This window comes from Pinus tabuliformis, chromosome 2_1, assembly GCF_031772625.1.
Source record: "Pinus tabuliformis cultivar Carrire ecotype Pingquan chromosome 2_1, CPIR1, whole genome shotgun sequence".
NCBI classification, from domain to species: domain Eukaryota; kingdom Viridiplantae; phylum Streptophyta; class Pinopsida; order Pinales; family Pinaceae; genus Pinus; species Pinus tabuliformis.
Genome location: NC_142299.1, coordinates 579,618,986 through 579,639,403, shown reverse-complemented (window position 1 = coordinate 579,639,403; position 20,418 = coordinate 579,618,986). Strand labels below are relative to the sequence as shown.

At 36.9% G+C, this 20,418-nt stretch overlaps 2 protein-coding genes across 2 annotated transcripts; both read right to left on the bottom strand.

Moving 5' to 3' along the window:
- Positions 1-639: 639 nt before the first annotated feature.
- On the bottom strand, positions 640-3,722 carry LOC149201777 (GDSL esterase/lipase At5g03820-like). The gene is made up of 4 exons (XM_089401362.1): positions 3,449-3,722; positions 3,055-3,185; positions 2,474-2,707; positions 640-891 (listed from the first exon to the last, which is right to left on the bottom strand). The coding sequence occupies exons 1-4, from the start codon at positions 3,714-3,716 to the stop codon at positions 640-642; spliced, it is 885 nt and encodes a 294-aa protein (XP_089257488.1). The 5' UTR covers positions 3,717-3,722.
- Positions 3,723-5,146: 1,424 nt separating this feature from the next.
- LOC149201776 (GDSL esterase/lipase At5g03810-like) lies at positions 5,147-8,158 on the bottom strand. The gene is made up of 5 exons (XM_089399818.1): positions 7,883-8,158; positions 7,487-7,617; positions 6,871-7,104; positions 5,569-5,824; positions 5,147-5,462 (listed from the first exon to the last, which is right to left on the bottom strand). Exons 1-5 carry the CDS (start codon positions 8,148-8,150, stop codon positions 5,269-5,271), a joined length of 1,083 nt encoding a protein of 360 aa, XP_089255944.1. The 5' UTR covers positions 8,151-8,158; the 3' UTR covers positions 5,147-5,268.
- Positions 8,159-20,418: the final 12,260 nt, after the last annotated feature.

Genomic DNA, 20,418 nt, shown 5'->3' with positions numbered 1-20,418 from the left:
TAATTTTAAAAAAGGAAAATTGCAGAATAAACCTCTTAGCCTAACAAACTCACACATTCTCCATACTAAACTGTAAAATGATCCTTTCAAACCAACAAATATATTATATTAATGTGTCACAACAAAAATATATATAAACACGGTGATTTGTTTCTTGCTTCCCTGAATTATACCCCTGCGTGGTTTTATTGGATGCAGTTTCCCATTATCCATGGAAATCTTATTTAACAAGGTGATATGGTTCTTGTTTCCCTGAATTACATCCCTGCGTGTTTTTATTGGATGCAGTTTCCAATTATCCATGGAAATCTTATTTAGTATTTCCGTACGTATAACAAAGTCTCCTTATGCATGAAATATTCAAAGATGTAGAATCGAAACGCCCTGTGAGAATATGACTTGCGCGAGGATATTGTAAGCTTGCTCTGTTGGATGAAAAGAATCCCAGAACACGTATTTCGATGGAGCGGCGCAGAGTGGGGTCGTGGGGTTGCACAATATACCCGTCTCCAGTAGGCAATTCCTATTTCTTACCCTATAGGAATTTTAATGCGGCCTGATATGAGGCCGGTATAAGGCGATACAACACGCCGCTATTTTTATTTTCTCTCTCATCACCTAGCGGCGTGTTGTATCGCCTTATACCGACCCCATGTCAGGCCGCATTAAAATTCCTATAGGGTAAGAAATAGGAATTGCCGTCTCCAGTAAACCCGGCTTTAATGTCTCTACTAAAGACGCGGCTCTTTCATTAAATAAGATGGCGACATCATTAAACTCATCAACGCACGCGTTACCGACCAAGTTGTGGAGACTAATTTGTGAAGGCAAACATCCGAATGGAGGAAGCCCGATGACGGCAAATAGGGTGGCACCTTCCTTGTAAATATTCTGTCACAAAATCATTTGGTAATCAGAGGACAAAGTTCTCATCAATAAGTACTCATTTATTATTATACAATAATAATATTTTATTATCACAAAGTCATTCATAATTATTTACTATTTAAAATGTCTTTTTTCATGTGTTGTTTTTTTCCGGAGTTCTCACCTCTATAATTGTTTGTATCGAAGTTTCGAGCCATCCACCGTGGCTTATCATCAAGATAGATCAATAATCAGGTATGACAGATCTCATTGGACTTGAATAAATAGGGTTAAGAGATACACAAGGAATGGAAGCAGACCTTGCCAAATTTGTTTTGTAATTTTTGGGTTTTGTCCTTTTTCATGTATAAATGTTATCAATGATTCAATACTATGAAAAATTCCTAAATAATAAGATTCCAGAGAGTAACGATTTTGACAGTTTTTTTTTTGTTGGATTTTGGGCAAATTTCAATAGAAAATATGTTACAAAACATTCTAAAGTATAGAATAAATAGACTAAACATTTAAAATAATGTACTATTAATATATATTTTAAACTTTGTAGTCTACTTGTTCCATGTTTTGAAGTTTTTAGGGCATATTTTTATGTAGAATTTGCTAGACTTATTGAAATCACAAGTTAAGTTGTAAACTTTCCATAATCAAAATGTCTTTGGGTATTTTAGGATGTCAAACTTATTTATACATTCAAAAATATATTTTACAAAACAAAAGTTCAAAACCCACCCAAATATTGTTTAACCAAATCTAACCCAAAAAGCCAAAACTTAAAACAATATATATATATATACACACAAACATGTATCCATTTGAATTAATGTTAACAAAAAAAATTTCAATTAACTTCATATAGATTTTGTTAATTACTCAATTATATAATTATCAACTTTCCCAAATACGAATCAAGTCAATCTCTATCAATTCTTTTAGAAACGATTCAAACACGTCTTTATCAATTCCGCCCGCTCGCTCGCCCGCCCACTAAGGGGCGAAGCGAAATTCCTCCTTTGGAATGTCTTAAGATCAGAGATTTCAAAGGGGTAAGCACGTAGGCATTCCCTGGTGAGCTAGAGCACGAAGAGGCATTCTAGTTATGGCGGACCCCCGGGTCTATCTGCACTCATGGTCACTTTGCCTCCCATAAGGCCTAAAGACCATAAGCCCCCCACCTAATAAGTAAATTGAAAGGTCCGGCTGCTCTTCTGGAAAGCCCTCATTTAGAAATACAGCCAGACGATCTTGGAAGGAAGCGCTTGCTTGCTTGGGTTGGTCAGAGGGTAAGGGTGCTTCATGGAATCGCTGATCTACCTCACACGACTTGGCTTCGGTCCCCTCCTTCTTCTTCTTCCTTTGTCCGCTCTGATACGGCCAGCTAGCATCATTGTAAGAATCCAATCATTATCAACTTTCCCAAAAACGATTCAAGTCAATCTCTATCAATTCTTTTAGAAACGATTCAAACACGTCTTTATCAATTCCCGCCCGCCCGTCAAATCGTTAGCACTACTAGTGAAAACAAATCAGCAAATAGTTTATCAATTTTTATAATGCCTCATCGTTAATGTGAAGATATTATTATCACCTGTATAAATTCTGAGAGAGAGTTGAGGAGCAGATCCCGGAACTCTGTAACAGTATAATGTGCACGAGTAATGGGATTGATATAATAATTATTGGCAAAGTCATCGGTTCCCATGCTTATCGCAAACAAGGTTCTCGATATTATCTCCCTCGCGTTCTGCCCGCCTACAATACTCTCAAGCTCCTCTCGATAAAGCTTGAAATTCTCCAGCTGCTGCCCCAGAGTTAGAACATTCTGCATGAATTCAAGAATTCAAGACAGATTGTATTTCATCTATGGAATTTTTTTATATATATCTAAATGGGCAGTCTCCAATTTTGTATATATATCTAAATTGTTATTCTTAAGAAATGGGGATTATAGATTTGATTCTATGAAACAGGGGTTACAGATTTTAAAAATATTTTAGAATCATTTTAAAATCCGACAATAAAAGATCAGATTTTAAAATATTTTCAAATCTATAATCAAGATTCTAAAATATTTCCAAAATTTATAATTAATTCTAAATATCTAAATCCTTATCACTATAACATCACATCCTATATGGCTATAACATCACGTATAAAACATGTACTAACAACGGTGAGTGAGGTTGCATCATCGTATCCAGCAGCAGAAGAAGCAAAGCTGGCGCCTGTCAGAATTCGTTGTCCATGGAATTCAGGATCCAAATATGCGGGCACTATATCCGGAAGGCCTGCTAATCGAGCTGCATACAGTTGGAAAAGTTAATCATAAACATTATTACCAAAGGATAATAAGCGTACTAGAATTGGAAAGACCTGAACTTTTACCAAATGATAACAATCCTATTATTGTGTTTATTTTACAGAAAACTATACCGGATCAATTAGCAGCACTTATTAAAGAAGCTCACTATCAGTTCCTAAATCGAGCTTTGCAAACCCAGCCCTGACATATTTTCTTTCTGCATATGAATGGAAAGGTAAAAAGAGGGGCGGTAGTAAGTACAAAGTATATCAGTTACTAATTTTCCGTTGGTAAATCGACCACTGGGTTTATGACCCACGAAATCTTTCCCATATGGAGGAAAGTTGGCCTTCGCAACCGTTGCAAGTGCATTGTTATTACCAGGGTCTACGGTAGAATCTCCAAATATGTACACGGCCGGCACCAAAGGCCTTGTGGCCTTTGTATCTGCGTACGTTAAATGTGGTTCACGCAGAGCGAGGAAAATACTGAGACATGCGACAATACAAACATTAACACGCCCCTCCATTGCTAATAGTATGTCTGAATTGCTCAGAGAAGTATACTGACACACCCACGTTAAATAACAGCCTGATGGGAATGGTTTACATCATGTGGTTGATGATAACGATGGCTCATGAATTAGTTTCCATTATCAATCGACATCATCCAGGCTGGGTTAGCTAAGCTGAGGGAAGATTCTCGTGTTCAATTCAGCTAGACGTGGCCAGCAACAATTCGATGGCCCCTTTCATCTACTAAACACCTGTCCCCTGTCCTTGATGAGACATGTCAGTTGGAATGTCGTCTTCACAACGATCCTTTGGATACATTGCGTTTATGCCAATAAAGATGAATAGTTATAGGTCGTAAAGTTGGGCAAGAGCTAACCAGCTTGCCATAGGGCATTAAATGCCTCTATAGTGATTGGTTACATGCATACTCAATATCTCGATTTGACGTAAAAGAAATGGCATGCCTATACTTCCATAGCGCATGGTATTGTGATCAAATAAAGAGTATGCAGGTAACTAACCACCATAAAAGCATTTAATGCCCTATGGCAAGCTGGTTAGCTCTTGCCATCAATTTAAATGTTAAATTTACATGTAGCAAACTTTGTAACTATATTATACAATTCTGTAATAATTTTGATGACAGATATTTTGCAATTTTATAAATTTTTCATATTATAGATTCAGATATTTGTATGTGAATTATAATTAAAAATGCGTTTTCTTGTAAGGGAGCAGTTTATATAAAGTTAACAATAAAATATTGCACACTAAACCTAGTTTCTAATTTGGAAACACGTAACCTTTACATGACATGGTTTGTTGAGGTACTGCTGATATTGTTATTACTGTCGGTGTCCCAAAAAATGGTTTTGCTCTGTTTTTGGAAACTATGGATAACAAATTGGAAAAAAAGAACATAAATAAATCAAAGGGCAGAATTCAGCTCCCAAAACATTTGAAAGTTATTTTGCTACAAGTTTTATATTGAATTTTTTATTATTTTATTGAAAATATATATGAAATTGTATTAGAGATTTGAAATAATATTAGCATAGATTCAAAATTCATGTTAAGTAAGGATTTAATATAAGTAGAGAGATCAAATTTTTTTAGTATGTAAATTTGTAATTTTTCATTGTTTAAATTGTATTTTGAATACGATAAAATTTATCTTTTCATAATATATACTATATATATATATATATTTTATTATAGTAAATATTATTTTTCTAATTATTTACAGCATATTCATTTTCCTCTATTATAACTAATTTTATTTTTCTATTTAAGGTATAATTTTAAAAAGAGAAAATTGCAGAATAAACCTCTTAACTTAACAAACTTACACATTCTCCATACTAAACTGTGAAATGATCCTTTCAACCCAACAAATATATTATATTAATGTGTCACATCAAAAATATATATAAACACGGTGATTTGGTTCTTGCTTCCCTGAATTACATCCCTGCGTGTTTTTATTGGATGCAGTTTCCAATTATCCATGGAAATCTTATTTAGTATTTCCGTACGTATAACAAAGTCTCCTTATGCATGAAATATTCAAAGATGTAGAATCGAAACGCCCTGTGAGAATATGACTTGCGCGAGGATATTGTAAGCTTGCTCTGTTGGATGAAAAGAATCCCAGAACACGTATTTCGATGGATCGCCGCAGAGTGGGGTCGTGGGGTTGCACAATATAGCCGTCTCCAGCAAACCTGTTCCGCAGCAACCTTTCCTCACTTCTTCAAACCCTACCACACATTCAATGATAAACAGTTAGCAACCTCTGAACACAGATGACCAGAATCTTATTACTGGGATCATGCATGAAGGTATCAGAAAGAGAGAGAATATTACCGTATTTACTAGGATACTTTATAATGTCAAGCAGTTTATCATATATGTTAATATAAGCCATTTTAAGACCGGGAAGTGCGGGCTTTAAGGTCTCTACCAAAGACGCGGCTCTTTCATTAAATGAGATGGCAACATCATTAAACTCATCAACGCACGCGTTACCGACCAAGTTGTAGAGACTAATTTGTGAAGGCAAACATCCGAATGGAGGAAGCCCGATGACGGCAAATAGGGTGGCACCTTCCTTGTAAATATTCTGTCACAAAATCATTTGGTAATCAGAGGACAAAGTTCTCATCAATAAGTACTCATTTATTATTACACAACAATAATATTTTATTATCACAAGTCATTCATAATTATTTACTATTTAAAATGTTTTTTTCGTGTTTTGTTTTCTTCTGGAATTTTCACATCTATGATTTGTTTTCTTCTGGAATTTTCACATCTATGATTGTTTGTATTGAAGTTTTGAGCCATTCACTCTGGTTTATCATTAAGATAGATCAATAATTATGTAGGACGGATCTCATTGGATTTGAATAAATAGGGTTAAGAGATACACAAGGAATGAAAGCAGAGCTTGCCAAACTTGTTTTGTAATTTTTGGGTTTTGTCTTTTTTCATGTATAAATGTTATCAATGATTCAATATTATGAAAAATTCTTAAATAATAAGATTCCAGAGAGTTCAAAACGATTTTGACAGTTTTTATTTGTTGGATTTTGGGCAAATTTCAATAGAAAATATGTTACAAAACATTCTAAAGTATGGAATAAATAGACTAAACATTTAAAATAATGTACTATTAATATGTATTTTAAACTTTGTGGTCTACTTGTTCTACGTTTTGAAGTTTTTGGGGCATATTTTTATGTAGAATTCGCTAGACTTACTGAAATCACAAATTAAATTGTAAACCCTCCATAATCAAAATGTTTTTGGGTATTTTAAGATGTCAAACTTATTTATACATTCAAAAATACATTTTACAAAACAAAAGTTCAAAACCCACCTAAATAATACATTTTACAAAACAAAAGTTCAAAACCCACCTAAATATTGTTTAACCAAATCTAACCCAAAAAGCCAAAACTTAAAACAATTATCAACTTTCCCAAAAACAAATCAAGTCAATCTCTATCAATTCTTTTAGAAACGATTCAAACACGTCTTTATCAATCCCCCGGCCCCCAAAAAAGGATTCAATCAAATCGTTAGCACTATTAATGAAAACAAATCAGCAAATAGATAATCAATTTTTATAATGCCTCATCGTTAATGTGAAGATATTATTATCACCTGTATAAATTCTGAGAGAGAGTTGAGGAGCAGATCCCGGAACTCTGTAACAGTATAATGTGCACGAGTAATGGGATTGATATAATAATTACTGGCAAAGTCATCGGTTCCCATGCTTATCGCAAACAAGGCTCTCGATATTATCTCGCTGGCATTCTGCCCGCCTACAATACTCACAAGCTCCTGTCGATAAAGCTTGAAATTCTCCAGCTGCTGCCCCAGAGTTAAAACATTCTGCATGAATTCAAGAATTCAAGACAGATTGTATTTCATCTATGGAATTTTATTATATATATCTAAATGGGCAATCTCCAATTTTGTATATATATCTAAATTGTTATTCTTACGAAATGGGGATTACAGATTTGATTTTATGAAACAGGGATTACAGATTTTAAAAATATTTTAGAATCATTTCAAAATATACGACAATAAAAAGGCAGATTTTAAAATATTTTCAAAATCTATAATCAAGGTTCTCAAATATTTCCAAAATCTATAATTAAGATTCTAAAATATTTCCAAAATCTATAATCAATTCTAAATATCTAAATCCTTATCAGTATAACATCACATCCTATATGGATGTAACATCACGTATAAAACATGTACTAACAACGGTGAGTGAGGTTGCATCATCGTATCCAGCACCAGAAGAAGCAAAGCTGGCGCCTGTCAGAATTCGTTGTCCGTGGAATTCAGGATCCAAATATGCGGGCACTATATCCGGAAGGCCTGCTAATCGAGCTGCATACAGTTGGAAAAGTTAATCATAAACATTATTACCAAAGGATAATAAGCGTACTAGAATTGGAAAGACCTGAACTTTTACCAAATGATAACAATCCTATTATTGTGTTTATTTTACAGAAAACTATACCGGATCAATTAGCAGCACTTATCAAAGGAGCTCACTATCAGTTCCTAAATCGAGCTATGCAAACCTAGCCCTGATATATTTTCTTTCTACATATAAATGGAAAGGGAAAAAGAGGGGGGCGGTAGTAAGTACAAAGTATATCAGTTACTAATTTTCCGTTGGTAAATCGACCACTGGGTTTATGATCCACGAAATCTTTCCCATATGGAGGAAAGTTGGCCTTCGCAACCGTTGCAAGTGCATTGTTATTACCAGGGTCTACGGTAGAATCTCCAAATATGTACACGGCCGGCACCAAAGGCCTTGTGGCCTTTGTATCTGCGTACGTTAAATGTGGTTCACGCAGAGCGAGGAAAATACTGAGACATGCGACAATACAAACATTAACACGCCCCTCCATTGCTAATAGTATGTCTGAATTGCTCAGAGAAGTATACTGACACACCCACGTTAAATAACAGCCTGATGGGAATGGTTTACATCATGTGGTTGATGATAACGATGGCTCATGAGTTAGTTTCCATTATCAATCGACATCATCCAGGCTGGGTTAGCTAAGCTGACGGAAGATTCTCGTGTTCAATTCAGCTAGACATGGCCAGGAACAATTCGATGGCCCCTTTCATCTACTAATCACCTGTCCATGATGACACATGTCAGGTGGAATGTCGTCTTCACAACGATCCCTTGGACACATTGCGTTTATGCCAATAAAGATGAATAGTTATAGGTCGTAAAGTTGCATGTAGCAAACGCTGTAATGATATTATACAATTCTCTGATAATTTTGATGACAGAAATTTTGCAATTTTATAAAATTTTCATATCATAAATTTAGATATTATTTGTATGTGAATTATAATTAAAAATGCGTTTTTTTGTAAAGGAGTAGTTCATAAAAATTTAACAATAAAATATTGCACAAGGCAAATTTAATATTTTAAATAATATAAATAAATAAATAATATAATTTAAAAATAATATATATTTACTATTTTTTTCCAAATTTAAAAACCATGTTAATAGACTAAATATAACTTTCCATCATGTAGATTGATAGAAGTTTGCAGTGTACTTCGCATATTTTGGACTTATGAAATTACATATGATTTCTAAAATCTCATTTTTTATTGGACAATGTACCGGAAAAAAACAGTTTAATGTTTTTAGAAGATTAGCTTAGTGCTGAGCTTAATATGGTAGAAGATTAGCTTAGTGTTGAGCTTAATATGGGAGAAGGTTAGCTTAGCGCTGAGTTTAATATGGACAATTTTATATAATATTTAGGTCGCAAAGGGTTATTTCCTTTTTTAATTTTAGTTGAAATTGGAGAATTATTTTTTTTACATTTTAAGTTTCTGTTATTAAAAGGTATAGTTTAATGTTTTTAGAATATTAGCTTAGTGCTGAGCTTAATATGGTAGAAGAATAGCTTAGTGCTGAGTTTAATATAGACAATTTTAATTATTTAATATGAACAATTTTATATACTATCTAGGTGATAAAGGGTTGTTATTTTTTTTATTTTTTTAGTTGAAATTAGAGATTAATTTTTTTTAGATTTTAAGTTTATGTTATTTAAAATATTTTTAATATACAAATAAATTCAAAAACCTCAAAAATATTTCTACCAACTAAAGAATTCATAACTCTAATTCATCTCTAGATCATATATAATTTTTTCCATATAAAGCTTTTATAAATGGTGAGTTTGTATTTGAACGGACAGTGCACTAACTTAAATCTTTCGTCGTTACTGAGCTAACTCTGAACATGACAATGTAATAAATAACCCTCTACTTCGTGAACGCCGAGTTAATTTTGAAAGCGTTTCTTGGTTTGCGAAACGCAATAACATAACGTGGGACGCACGCAAGTTGTATGTAAAAGGGAAGTCGGAACGGTTCGTAACTAGAATCTAAAAACAGTAGAGATCACAAAATAAATGAAAAGTTATATCCTTCCAAAAACAAAAGAAAGTAATCAAGGGCCTCTTTTATACGAAATGGAAATGGAAATTGGCGGGAATATTTATGTTTATTAATTTATTTATATATTGGAAAAATAGTGTTAAAATAAAATATTTTAATGTTATATATAAAAATATTTAATGTGAGTTATCAGTTAAATATTTTAATATTAATGAATATTTACATATATCAATGAATATATTAATAAGAAAACTATTTTAATTAAAAGTTAGTTTTTATAGTCAAAATGTTTATTTAATCTTATATATATTCTATATAACATTAAAAAATATGATTTAAACAAAGAATTACTCTTTAAAAAATATTGTATGTAAAAAAAAATTCCCTTTCGAGTTATGTTACATCCATACTTATGGATCAATACTAGTTATATATACCTTCAAAAATATATTTCAATATGAGAATTTTTATACTTTATTTAAAAAATATATATATATCTTTTTAATTTAATTTAAAATTTAAAAATCATAATTTAATGATTAAATTTATCTTTTATTTTTTAAAATTATTACATTTATTTACCTATTTAAAATACAATTTAAATAATAAAATATATATATATATATATATATATATATATATATATATATATATATATTTACACAAATATTAAAAGAAACAAAATATAAATATAAATCTATAGGTAAATGAATTGTTTCTCACTTCTATTATCATATGAATAAAATGATATTCCATGCATGGTTTAATTCTCTATAAGAATCTCATCCCGTACATGATTGAGGCTTAACCTTCTTAACAAAGGTTTGACTAGTTAAACATATAATGTAATATTGTGTAAATTATATAACTTGAAAGAATGATAGGTACAACAATGCATATATGAATTTGTATGTTGGATTTTATAATTATAGATGTTTATATGTTTGTTAAATATATATATATATATAATTAAATTTTATTATATATTTTTCTTGAAATTATTGTAAATACGTTTATAGATACCTTTAGTTTTAGAAAATTTTAAGCGTGAAAATAAACATTTTGATGGATGTTTTATGTGTATATATAAAATAATAATATAAAAAGTTACAATGCAAAGTTATATTCAATATTTAAGTATATGGATAAGATTTATATAAGATGATTTTGAATGTAAAAAAATAAAGTTAGAATGAGTTATTTTATGTTTATTGTTTTTTTTGTGTAAAACATAATATGTTTTTATGATTGTTTTTTAAGAAAAATTTTAAATTCGTTCACATTATTGTTGGGAATAATGTTAATATTGAGAGGAGGGGTGAATTAATATTAATGCGGTTTTTTAAATTTTTATGTCAATTTACTTTTTTTATTTAAACTTGGCAACTATCTTTATAATCAACAGCAACATATCATGTGGTAGCAATATGATGTCAACATAGTAGCACACACCATCAGAATCATACACATAAGACACAATATTTTACGTGAAAACCTTTTTGGGAAAAAACCACCAAAATTTGTTGTTGTCATTGATGTAAAATAAGAGCACCCACTCTATTACATCGATCTATTTGTGATCCAAAGCTCACATGAAGCACCAACTCCCTTTGATTATTTGCTAGCACCCACTAGCAGGAAGCACCAACTCCCTTCTTTTGTAGACACTTGTTCATCTTATTAGAAGCACCATGTGAAGCACCAACTTCACGGATTTGTTGCAAGCTTCAACTTGCAGCTCCTTAGATTTATGCAAGCACCGACTTGCATGAGAAACCAACCCCTAAGCCTTCTCAAGCACCGAATTCCTATATGCAGGCTCCAATCCACACTTAAATAGGAACTAATGTTCTTTGTCCATGGCAGCCACTCTGCTTGATATCAACTTTGTTCTTTTCTCACTTTACTCACTCTCTTGTAGCCCACTGCTCTGCTCAACACAGCCCACACAACACTCTATTCTTTGCTCTTCATCATCATACACTTAGCTCTCAGCCTTATACTCTCACAACATACATTTAGCTCTCTTCCTTTTTCTTTCAACAACATTCATTCAGCTCTTGGCCCCTTCTATCCATAGGCTCTCTCAACCTCTTACACTGTAGAAAAGGCTCTCTCGACCTTCTTCACATAGCAAAGGAACATGTTGTAGCATCTACAACCACCCTCCAAAAATTTTCCTTATCTTGTTTTGGAGCCTCCCTACCAACCTTCATAGCAGCTTGCCTTTCTTCATCAAGTCCTCAAGCTTCAATGTCTTTCTTACTCAAAGGAAGCATGTTGATCACAGTTTGATGTTTTCCCTTCAGAGGCTACTCACCCAGACTTGGTCCAGCTGTAGGCTGAGCAGCTTCCCCTTGAAATTTGCACATTTCCGGAGGGAAACCATCCTTTCCTCCAGAAATTGCTTAATCCTCTCTGACAGCTTGTTGGGCTCTAGAAATATCCAATCTGGCCAGCCAACCCTCCCAACAGGATTTGCGCAAATTTTCCTAGCAGCAGGTTGTTCAGCCCAGGATTTGCACAAATCCGTGCAACAATTAGTTGCTTACCCCATAAATTGTGCAAATCTCCTCGGCAGCCAGCCCACCTCCCAGCCAGAAATGCACATTTTTCTCCACCGGTCAAGCAGTCTCTTACATGTACAGTTGAGTTGATTGATTCCCTCCGGGACTGAGCAAGACAGAATTGAATGCATGGGTTTTTTGTCCCAAGGAAGCTTCCAAAGGCATCCCCTGTTTCAGGGATCTATGTTTAGCAGTTGGAGGTTACATTCAACAAACAATCTAGAAACCTCCCTCCAAGTGTCGCTTCCCCTAGATTTGTGGAATGCATGTCACAACCTCGATGTTATCAAAACTCATCAACTGAATGCTGCAAAGCTCATTTCTCACATCAACCTTGTAGCTCTAACATCCCACATCACATTTAGGAGTAGTCAGCACATTCAGCTCAATTGTTTTGGGGTAATCTTGCTTCCCATCCCTTGTGCTGCATTTCTGTTGCTTTTTGTGTATTCGCTTGTGTGAGTTCTATTTGCTTGCTTTCTTTGAACACCTGCTGTCGTTTACATGCATTCTAGCTTGTCCTATCTTTGTTTCAATTTTCGTTGCTATCTCACCGTTGTTGCATGCACGAAACTGCTTTGCACGGACATTTGCCCAACTAGCCTCACCCACATCCATGTTGATCTGTTTGTTAAATATTCGTTGATGTTTTGCATGCAGTATTTATCACTTCTACTATCACTTCGTGTCACCATGCATTTCATCAACTTACTTACTTTCAGTTGCTCATCGGCGAGTCGGGCCAACCTTGGCCCAATCTCTGCCTTCACCAATGCTGCATTGCACAATCTGGAGAAGAAAGGCTCACCTTCCTCTCCTGATTTGTGAATTATAGCCCAACGCTGGCCTCCTTGACTGAATTGCACATTTCTGGAGGTCAGTGGCTGCTTGGCCAAAAATTTTGTGCAAATATGTCCCTGGGCCAATAGTCTTTCCCAGCTGGAATCACACGTTACGCAATCCCAGTAATGAACTGCCTGACTGGATTGCACATTTTGCAGTTCTAGCAGTGAGTCAGTCTCCCAGTAGCCCAAACTGTGCCTTGCGCAATATTGGGCAGTCGGTCTCCCTACCTCCCGACTGAAATCGCGTAACCTTCATGATCATTCACGCACGTATGTTGCGAGTGAGAGCTCATGTTTATTTTGGTTTTCGACTTACAGATTTCTTGCTATGAGTGTTGCTATGTCTCCAGGTATCACAAGTGTTCATCTTCCTCTTAGTAGTACAGGTACAATGGTTTCCAAGAGAGCAGAGACGAAGACACTGTTCAGAGCACGCTTGGGGATGCAGTCGATCAAGTGTCCATGGGCTTACCTACTCATGAAGACATCAAGTTGTTTGTGGACAAGGACATCAAGCAGTAGCATCACAGCGAGAAGCATCATCAACAGTAGCTGAAGGAAACATATCGAATGCAGTGAATGCAAGAGGAAAGTTGTTGACAACATAGAGGCAGAGAAAAGTTGCAAGATCAAGCAGATCGACTAATAATGAAAGAAACTTTGGAGACTCAGGCTATGAAGTGACGGTGCGATATGATGACCGTGTGAAGGAAGAAGATGGAACAAAGAAGGAGTTGCATGTGCTAAAGCAGCAACTCAAGAAGAACATGAAGCTACACAAATAGTCCAATGAGTTGCAGCAGGAACACAAACAACAATGGGCACAACATGCACTCACGGATGAAATTGCACTAGTACAAGTTAATGATCCATCCTAGCAGCTGACATAGAGCAAACATGGTGAGCAGTGTTGTTGAACACATGCAAAGGATCCAACAACATGCATGTCATTGAGTGCACACATGCAATCCAACCCATTGAACACACTCACTAAGGCGAAGACAAGAAGCAAGTCCAACTGGGGTTGAACATGCACTTCGACAAGTTGATGCACATGACCACCAGCACACACTTGAAGATTAGCATGGACACTATGCATTAGTATGTTTCCAGTTCAACCATGCCCAAGAATACCATGCACATGTTAGCATACAAGTTGGATGAAGGGGCCAAATCAATGCACTGGTTGCAACGGAGGCAACAGTTCGCTTAAGTAAGATGTCACCATGAGGTGCATGCACACCATCACAGATGACAAAGCTTGGCATCAGCTCACTAGCTTCACCATCACAAGCATGTCAAAGAGTTGGTCTCACCACAATGGACTGAGTGTCAGTGATGTCTTCCAAAGCTTTCTAAAGCCATGTTGTCTCACATGAGTACATGTGCATTGTAATCTTAAGTCATGTCAAGTGTAATTCGAGTGTCAACATTTGGATGTAATAGTCATAGAGTAGGTGAAGAGTCATGAGGGTAGTTGAACTGTCACAAAGGAGAATGTCAAGGGTCACCCCACCCTTTGCTATAAATAGTCCCTCATAACTCATTGTATAGGCTTTTGGTCATCCAAGCTTCTACTAAGACTATCTTGAAGAAGGCTTGGACAATATTGTAACACGCCTTAGCTTCTCCATTGCACAGAGCTAGTACATCTATTTGGAGGAGTAGACAAATGTGGTTGTGACGTTCCATTAATGGGGCTAGCAGGTTTACATGGTGTATTGTATGATTGTGACTTACACTTGTTTAATAATAAGAGCCAACACATTTTCATGCATATGCTGTTATTATAGTTGGACTGTCCCAGTTTCCTTAATGATACATGTTGTTTAACTTATGTACTTGTATATGAACTAATTTATATGCAATTATATGAATCTTGTTGTTAATGTGCTTCATATGTTTTTAATGCTATCATCATCCATGTCGACTGCTCTGCCAGACATTAGAAAAATCATTCTCTGAACCTTGTTATATCAACCATCACATTCGTCTCAGACTTATCCGTGAGTGTTGTTCATGTTATCTTACCTTGTATGTTGTGACTACCGCACCCATGTCGACTGCTCTGCTAGAAGCTATGCATGTCCTTTGTGTTGTGTATTCCTAGCCGAGTTGGGACCGATCCCTTTCAACTTGGATCTCACCTTCACCTTCCTCTCACTTTGAAGTGTTTGAACCTCACATACTCATTCCTTGACTCACTACATCAGTCACACCCTTGTTACTGATAGAGTTATCTTACTTGCATTTGTGTGACATTGCAGTCAAGGCATTACCTTACGACCCACAATTGTGACTCCTAGACCAAACGGTTTGAGGTCTAATTGGAACTTATTACTGGAGATATCCCCTTGACATGTTGGCGGGTCCTGCATCATCAACATTTCTGGTGCTAGAAGGAGGGCCTGATGACAATCAGTGTCCTCTCATCCATTTTTGAACCTTTGCATATCTTTCATGGAGTCTTGCATTCTTCTTCTCCTGAGGTGTTTTTCGAATCGTGAAGATGTGTCCATCCCAGGGAAGCTTTTCAATCTCTTGTCCACTCACACGTATGATGGTGAAGGCAAGTGACCTAGCCTGAGCACTTACATAACTTTCTTTCCATGATTTATGAGTAAGATGAGTTTACTGATGAATAGGTTGGTCTATTGCTTGCATTCACACTTCGTAAATCTCCATTTTTTTGGGTGCTTAGCCTACCAGCTAACACCGTGCACTCATGTGAGCACTTCTGTAATATTATTGAAGATACTTTCTATCATTTTGATCCAGACCATCTTGATTAGAAACTGTTACAGCAACGGAAGGCTCCGCATGAATCTGTTATTGATTTTTGGCAGTGCTTCCATGACTTGCAGCTTCAAGCTCTAAGGAACCAGATGAAGTTTTCTTATCTTTGGGACCGGTTCAAGTACTGTCTTAAGAAATCTGCCTGTTCGAAGAGAAAGCTTGATGTCAAGCCTCACTCAACCTTCTTCGTCGATGGAACTACGCAATCCCATGTGGGAGCAGGCACTGTCTCAATGGATTGTCTGCCTCCCTCTCATTCAATAGTTCCACCATCGCCTAGTGATGTTGAGGATCATGTTCGCACATCTGTTCATCCTTCATAATCTCCCAACATCACTCCACTCAAGTTTCATGCAGATTTGGTTGAGTCCTTCGGGTTCCAATGTTCATTCTTTTCTTCAACCTCCGTCTTCGCACTCAAGTGTTCCTCCAGATGATGATGTCTTGTGTTTGTCCATTCCAGACTCTTCACTTGTTGTGAACGAGGAATAACCCACTAACGGATTTGGTGTTGCACAACCAACATGCACTGTCATTCATGAAGAGTATGAGTGGGAGCTTGAACATCAACACTCGACGAAGGATGATTCCCTTCTGTTTGAGCCCCTTCTGTTCTTTCCTAGCTTCCTTGGTGAACTTGCAAATGATGATTTTGCATGTGTTTCTTCATCCATGGATGCACCCATTGTTGATCACTCATAGCACTCACCCTATGTCAGTCCATCATTCGACAATGGAGAGGATAAGTTATTCATTTCAGATTCACTCAATCCTTCATCTGTCTTTACTGGAAACACAGAGGATGAGTTCGTTCACTTTTCATCTACCCATTTGATTAGGAGGATGCTGAAGAATTCATTGATTTTTCTGGTCATGGTGGTCATGATCCATTTTCTTCCATTTTTTATCACGATCATGAATCTATCAAAGTTGATCTTTCAAAGCCACCGGTTTATGATGATCTACCTGGTGATGAAGTTGAGACACCCAAGACGGTTGAGGCACTTCAGCCCAAGCTGATGGTTATGTCAGACCCTCACTCTCTTAGGGTCGATCTCACTTCCGATCATGAAACTGTTCAATCACCCAAGGCTCCTCATCACTCGTCTGTATGTATTGAAGATCCATCTCACACACAGATCACACTTCCTCCACTCGAACTGCACGATCCCATTGCTCATGCATTGGAGGAGTCTTACATTGCAAGTACCCGTTCGCAATGTAAGTTATATTTGCTTCTTTTGTTGCTTACATGTCTTAGTCAAGAGTGTGATTTTTCTTCAAAGTTACACGTAGTGTCACATAACACCATGATAAGTCCATTGATTGTCCGTCATGCACATGCACTCACTTATGTCCCATGGGCACTTTGAAACATGAAGTGTGGTTGTATTCACTATTATATCTTTCTTGTATGTTGGTCCACACAACTGGGCTACTCGTAGAGCAAGCCTTCACCAACATGGGTCTACCAATGCACCGGTGGCTGCATTGGAAGTATCACTTCACGTGATCAAGCCCATGCACCATTACTGTAGGAGTAGGAGTAGTGTTTTCTTGCATGCTTGTTTGCTTACATGCTTTGTTTGCTTGTTTGTTTACTTGCTTCACTTTCATTTTTGCTTTTTCTTTTGCTCTTCCATTGCTTTGTTGATTGCTAGTTCGTTCACTTGTTTCGTTTGTGGGTTACTTTGCATGAAACCATGTGTGACTCATGAAATGAGTTGGGTAAAGTACAAGAGGGCTTGTACAACTATGAATACATGGTTGTCTGTCATCTTGCCTCTGTATCATGAGCTTGTTACTGTTATTCCATGATACTGTTAGCTCTACTATAAACTTCAACGTTTAAGGGTCAAATTCAGGTCTGGCGGTGGGTTCATGCCGAAATGGGAGCTCGCAACAGTCTCTTTTTCATTCCTCCTTCAGTTTCCTCACACCCTCTTACCCCCACCCGTTGTTTCTGTTTTCCTCCAAAATCCTTCGTAAACCTATATTCTTCTCTGCTCCCACTTAATCCCTTGTATTCCGTTGCCTCTGTTCTATCCTTCTAAAACTCTTTGAAATCTCGTGTTTCCTCTAACCCCAAGCATTAAGCTTTAGCAGCCATTTGACTCCGTGCCCATATAGCCCCAGCTACAGTCACAGTCGTTGATCTGCCATGTTCTGATCTGACGGTCGCCATTGATTGTTCCCGCACTATAAACTTCTTGCATGTTCCCTGTCATCTAGTCGTCCATCGCGCGATCAGATAGTAGTTGCGAACCCTGCTCGCGCAAGCTTCCCCCATGTTAACTCGTGATCATGGTGGTTTTATTCACGTCACATCTACCATGCGTCGTTGTTCTATTCGATCGCGCAGTTGCGTACGAATACCACCCACCTCCGATAGGCGGTGCAATAAATACCACCCACCTCAAAACCACCATCCCCCCGCTCGTTATTGTCCGTGTGACTTTCCGCCCGATCGTTGTTGGATCTGTCCAACCACGATTCGACGGCCTACATTAGTTTGACCCGGTTTGTTCCTACTTCTCTCCCACCAATAGATCTCTGTCGTTCGTGCGCTGGATCCGATGGCTCACAGCCTTCTTCCGCCTCGCCTCCCGGTACTCCTCGCTGACTGTTTTCCGCCGTTGATATGTGTGATCCTATGGCCTATTTTCTCCCACAATTCGCCCACACAGTCCTCTCCTACAACCTTTCCAAACTCTTGAAGGACGAAGGTAGCCTGAAGTTATGTACCCAAGCAGTTACTCCTCAACAACTGCAATTAACCAACAACATGGTCAAGAAGAAAAAGGACGGCCTCGAGCAATCAAAGGCATTTACCAATCATGGAGATCCATCCATACATGAATCCACCTGGCCGAGAAGGATTGAAAAGTACCAGAGAATGTCAAAATCATCCATTAAAGCAGGCAGAGTGTAGCAGAGACTCCATCAGAGAGTGAATGTGGTTGGTCGTCCATTATCACCCCTCCATGCTTAGCATAGCAGAGTGCTTTTTGTAATCAACCTCTATATATATCCAGAAGATAGAATGTAATAGGGGTTGATGGTTGATGAATGTTATTTTGATGTAAAGTTCAACTTCTGGAGACTGTAACTACTGTGATACCTGCAGCTTCTGGTCTTCATTTTCAGCTAATGCAAGCTTCTTTTGCTGTTAATTGCTCACTTTCAACTTCTTCTTCTTTGTTCCAGGTTGTTCCTGTTATGCATTTTTCATGTGCTCTTGATGTTTAGCATTAGAGGGGCTATCATCCCACCTCTGTGTTAGAATCTAGCATGTACCATTGAATTTGTATGCAGGTTTCTGTTATTTTAATGCCAGAAAGTTGTCATCCTATCTGTGCATTAGGAAATAGATTTGCAGACCTCCTTACTGGTTACAGCTGGCCATCACAGGGCCCTGTGCATCTGCTAGTGTGATCAATATTCTCCACCTTCACTTGTTCCTCAAACTATGAGTAATTGGTGGTCTAAAGCCTTGTAGTCTGGGGGTGTTCAACCATCTCTAGGGTTAAGCATATCAGAAGTGGTTATCTGGCTTGAATATGCATAATTCCTCCTATTCATCCACCATTTTCCAACATTTTTGTTGAGTTTGTAATGTTCCCGAGCATCTCTGATATACAACCTAGGAGAGTTTCTTGGGGTGATAACATTAATTGGCGCTGTTGCCGGGGAGAGGAGATTGAAGCTCAGCTTCCCTGGGTGAATGACACAGATCTAGATTTTGATGATAGACAAGGTCTGGGCACATAATTTGGTTGTAATCATCTATCTGGCGACTCCACTGGAGGAAGACCAACCTTTGGCGACTCAACATTGAAGTTCTAGCTCGGTTTGTGAGGCATGTATGGAGAAATCTTCCGAAATCACCAGCTGAACCAGTGCCTGATCCTGAGAAGATCATTAAGCAGAATAAAATTCATATAAAGGAGCAACAGGACTAGGTAAGCCTTAGAAATCCCATGTATCTCTGCTAGTGTAGAAATACCTTCAGAGATTCATGTAGCTCCTAGTCATACATTTCCCTTTCGAACCTCAGTTCAAACAAGCATGCATGCTGTCCATCATAGTCCTTTGTTTCTATCATTGTTTTCATTGATTAATACCACTCACTCTACCAGTATCCTTTTATATAACTTAGTCATGGCTGGTTAGCAAGCTCTTACAAAGATAGAAAGAATAGTTGCTGCTAGGTATGGACCCCTGGTCTTGCCTGTCCCTTTGAATGCCATGCCTGTAGGAGATTATCAAGAATTTATGCCTAAGTTTACTGGTACAGAAGGAGTATCAGCTGAAGAGCACCTTGAATCCTTTTATAGCTATGCTGATAACCTGGATATCAATGAAGAGGATGTTTGGATGAGGGTTTTTGTTCAAAGCCTAGAGGGAGAAGCTAGAAAATGGTTTAGAGAATTACCCCTTAGGTCTATTGCAGACATTGAGGCTCTAGATGATGTGTTCCTAAAGCATTAGGGGAATAATAAAGATCTGCTCTTTTATCATTTTGAATT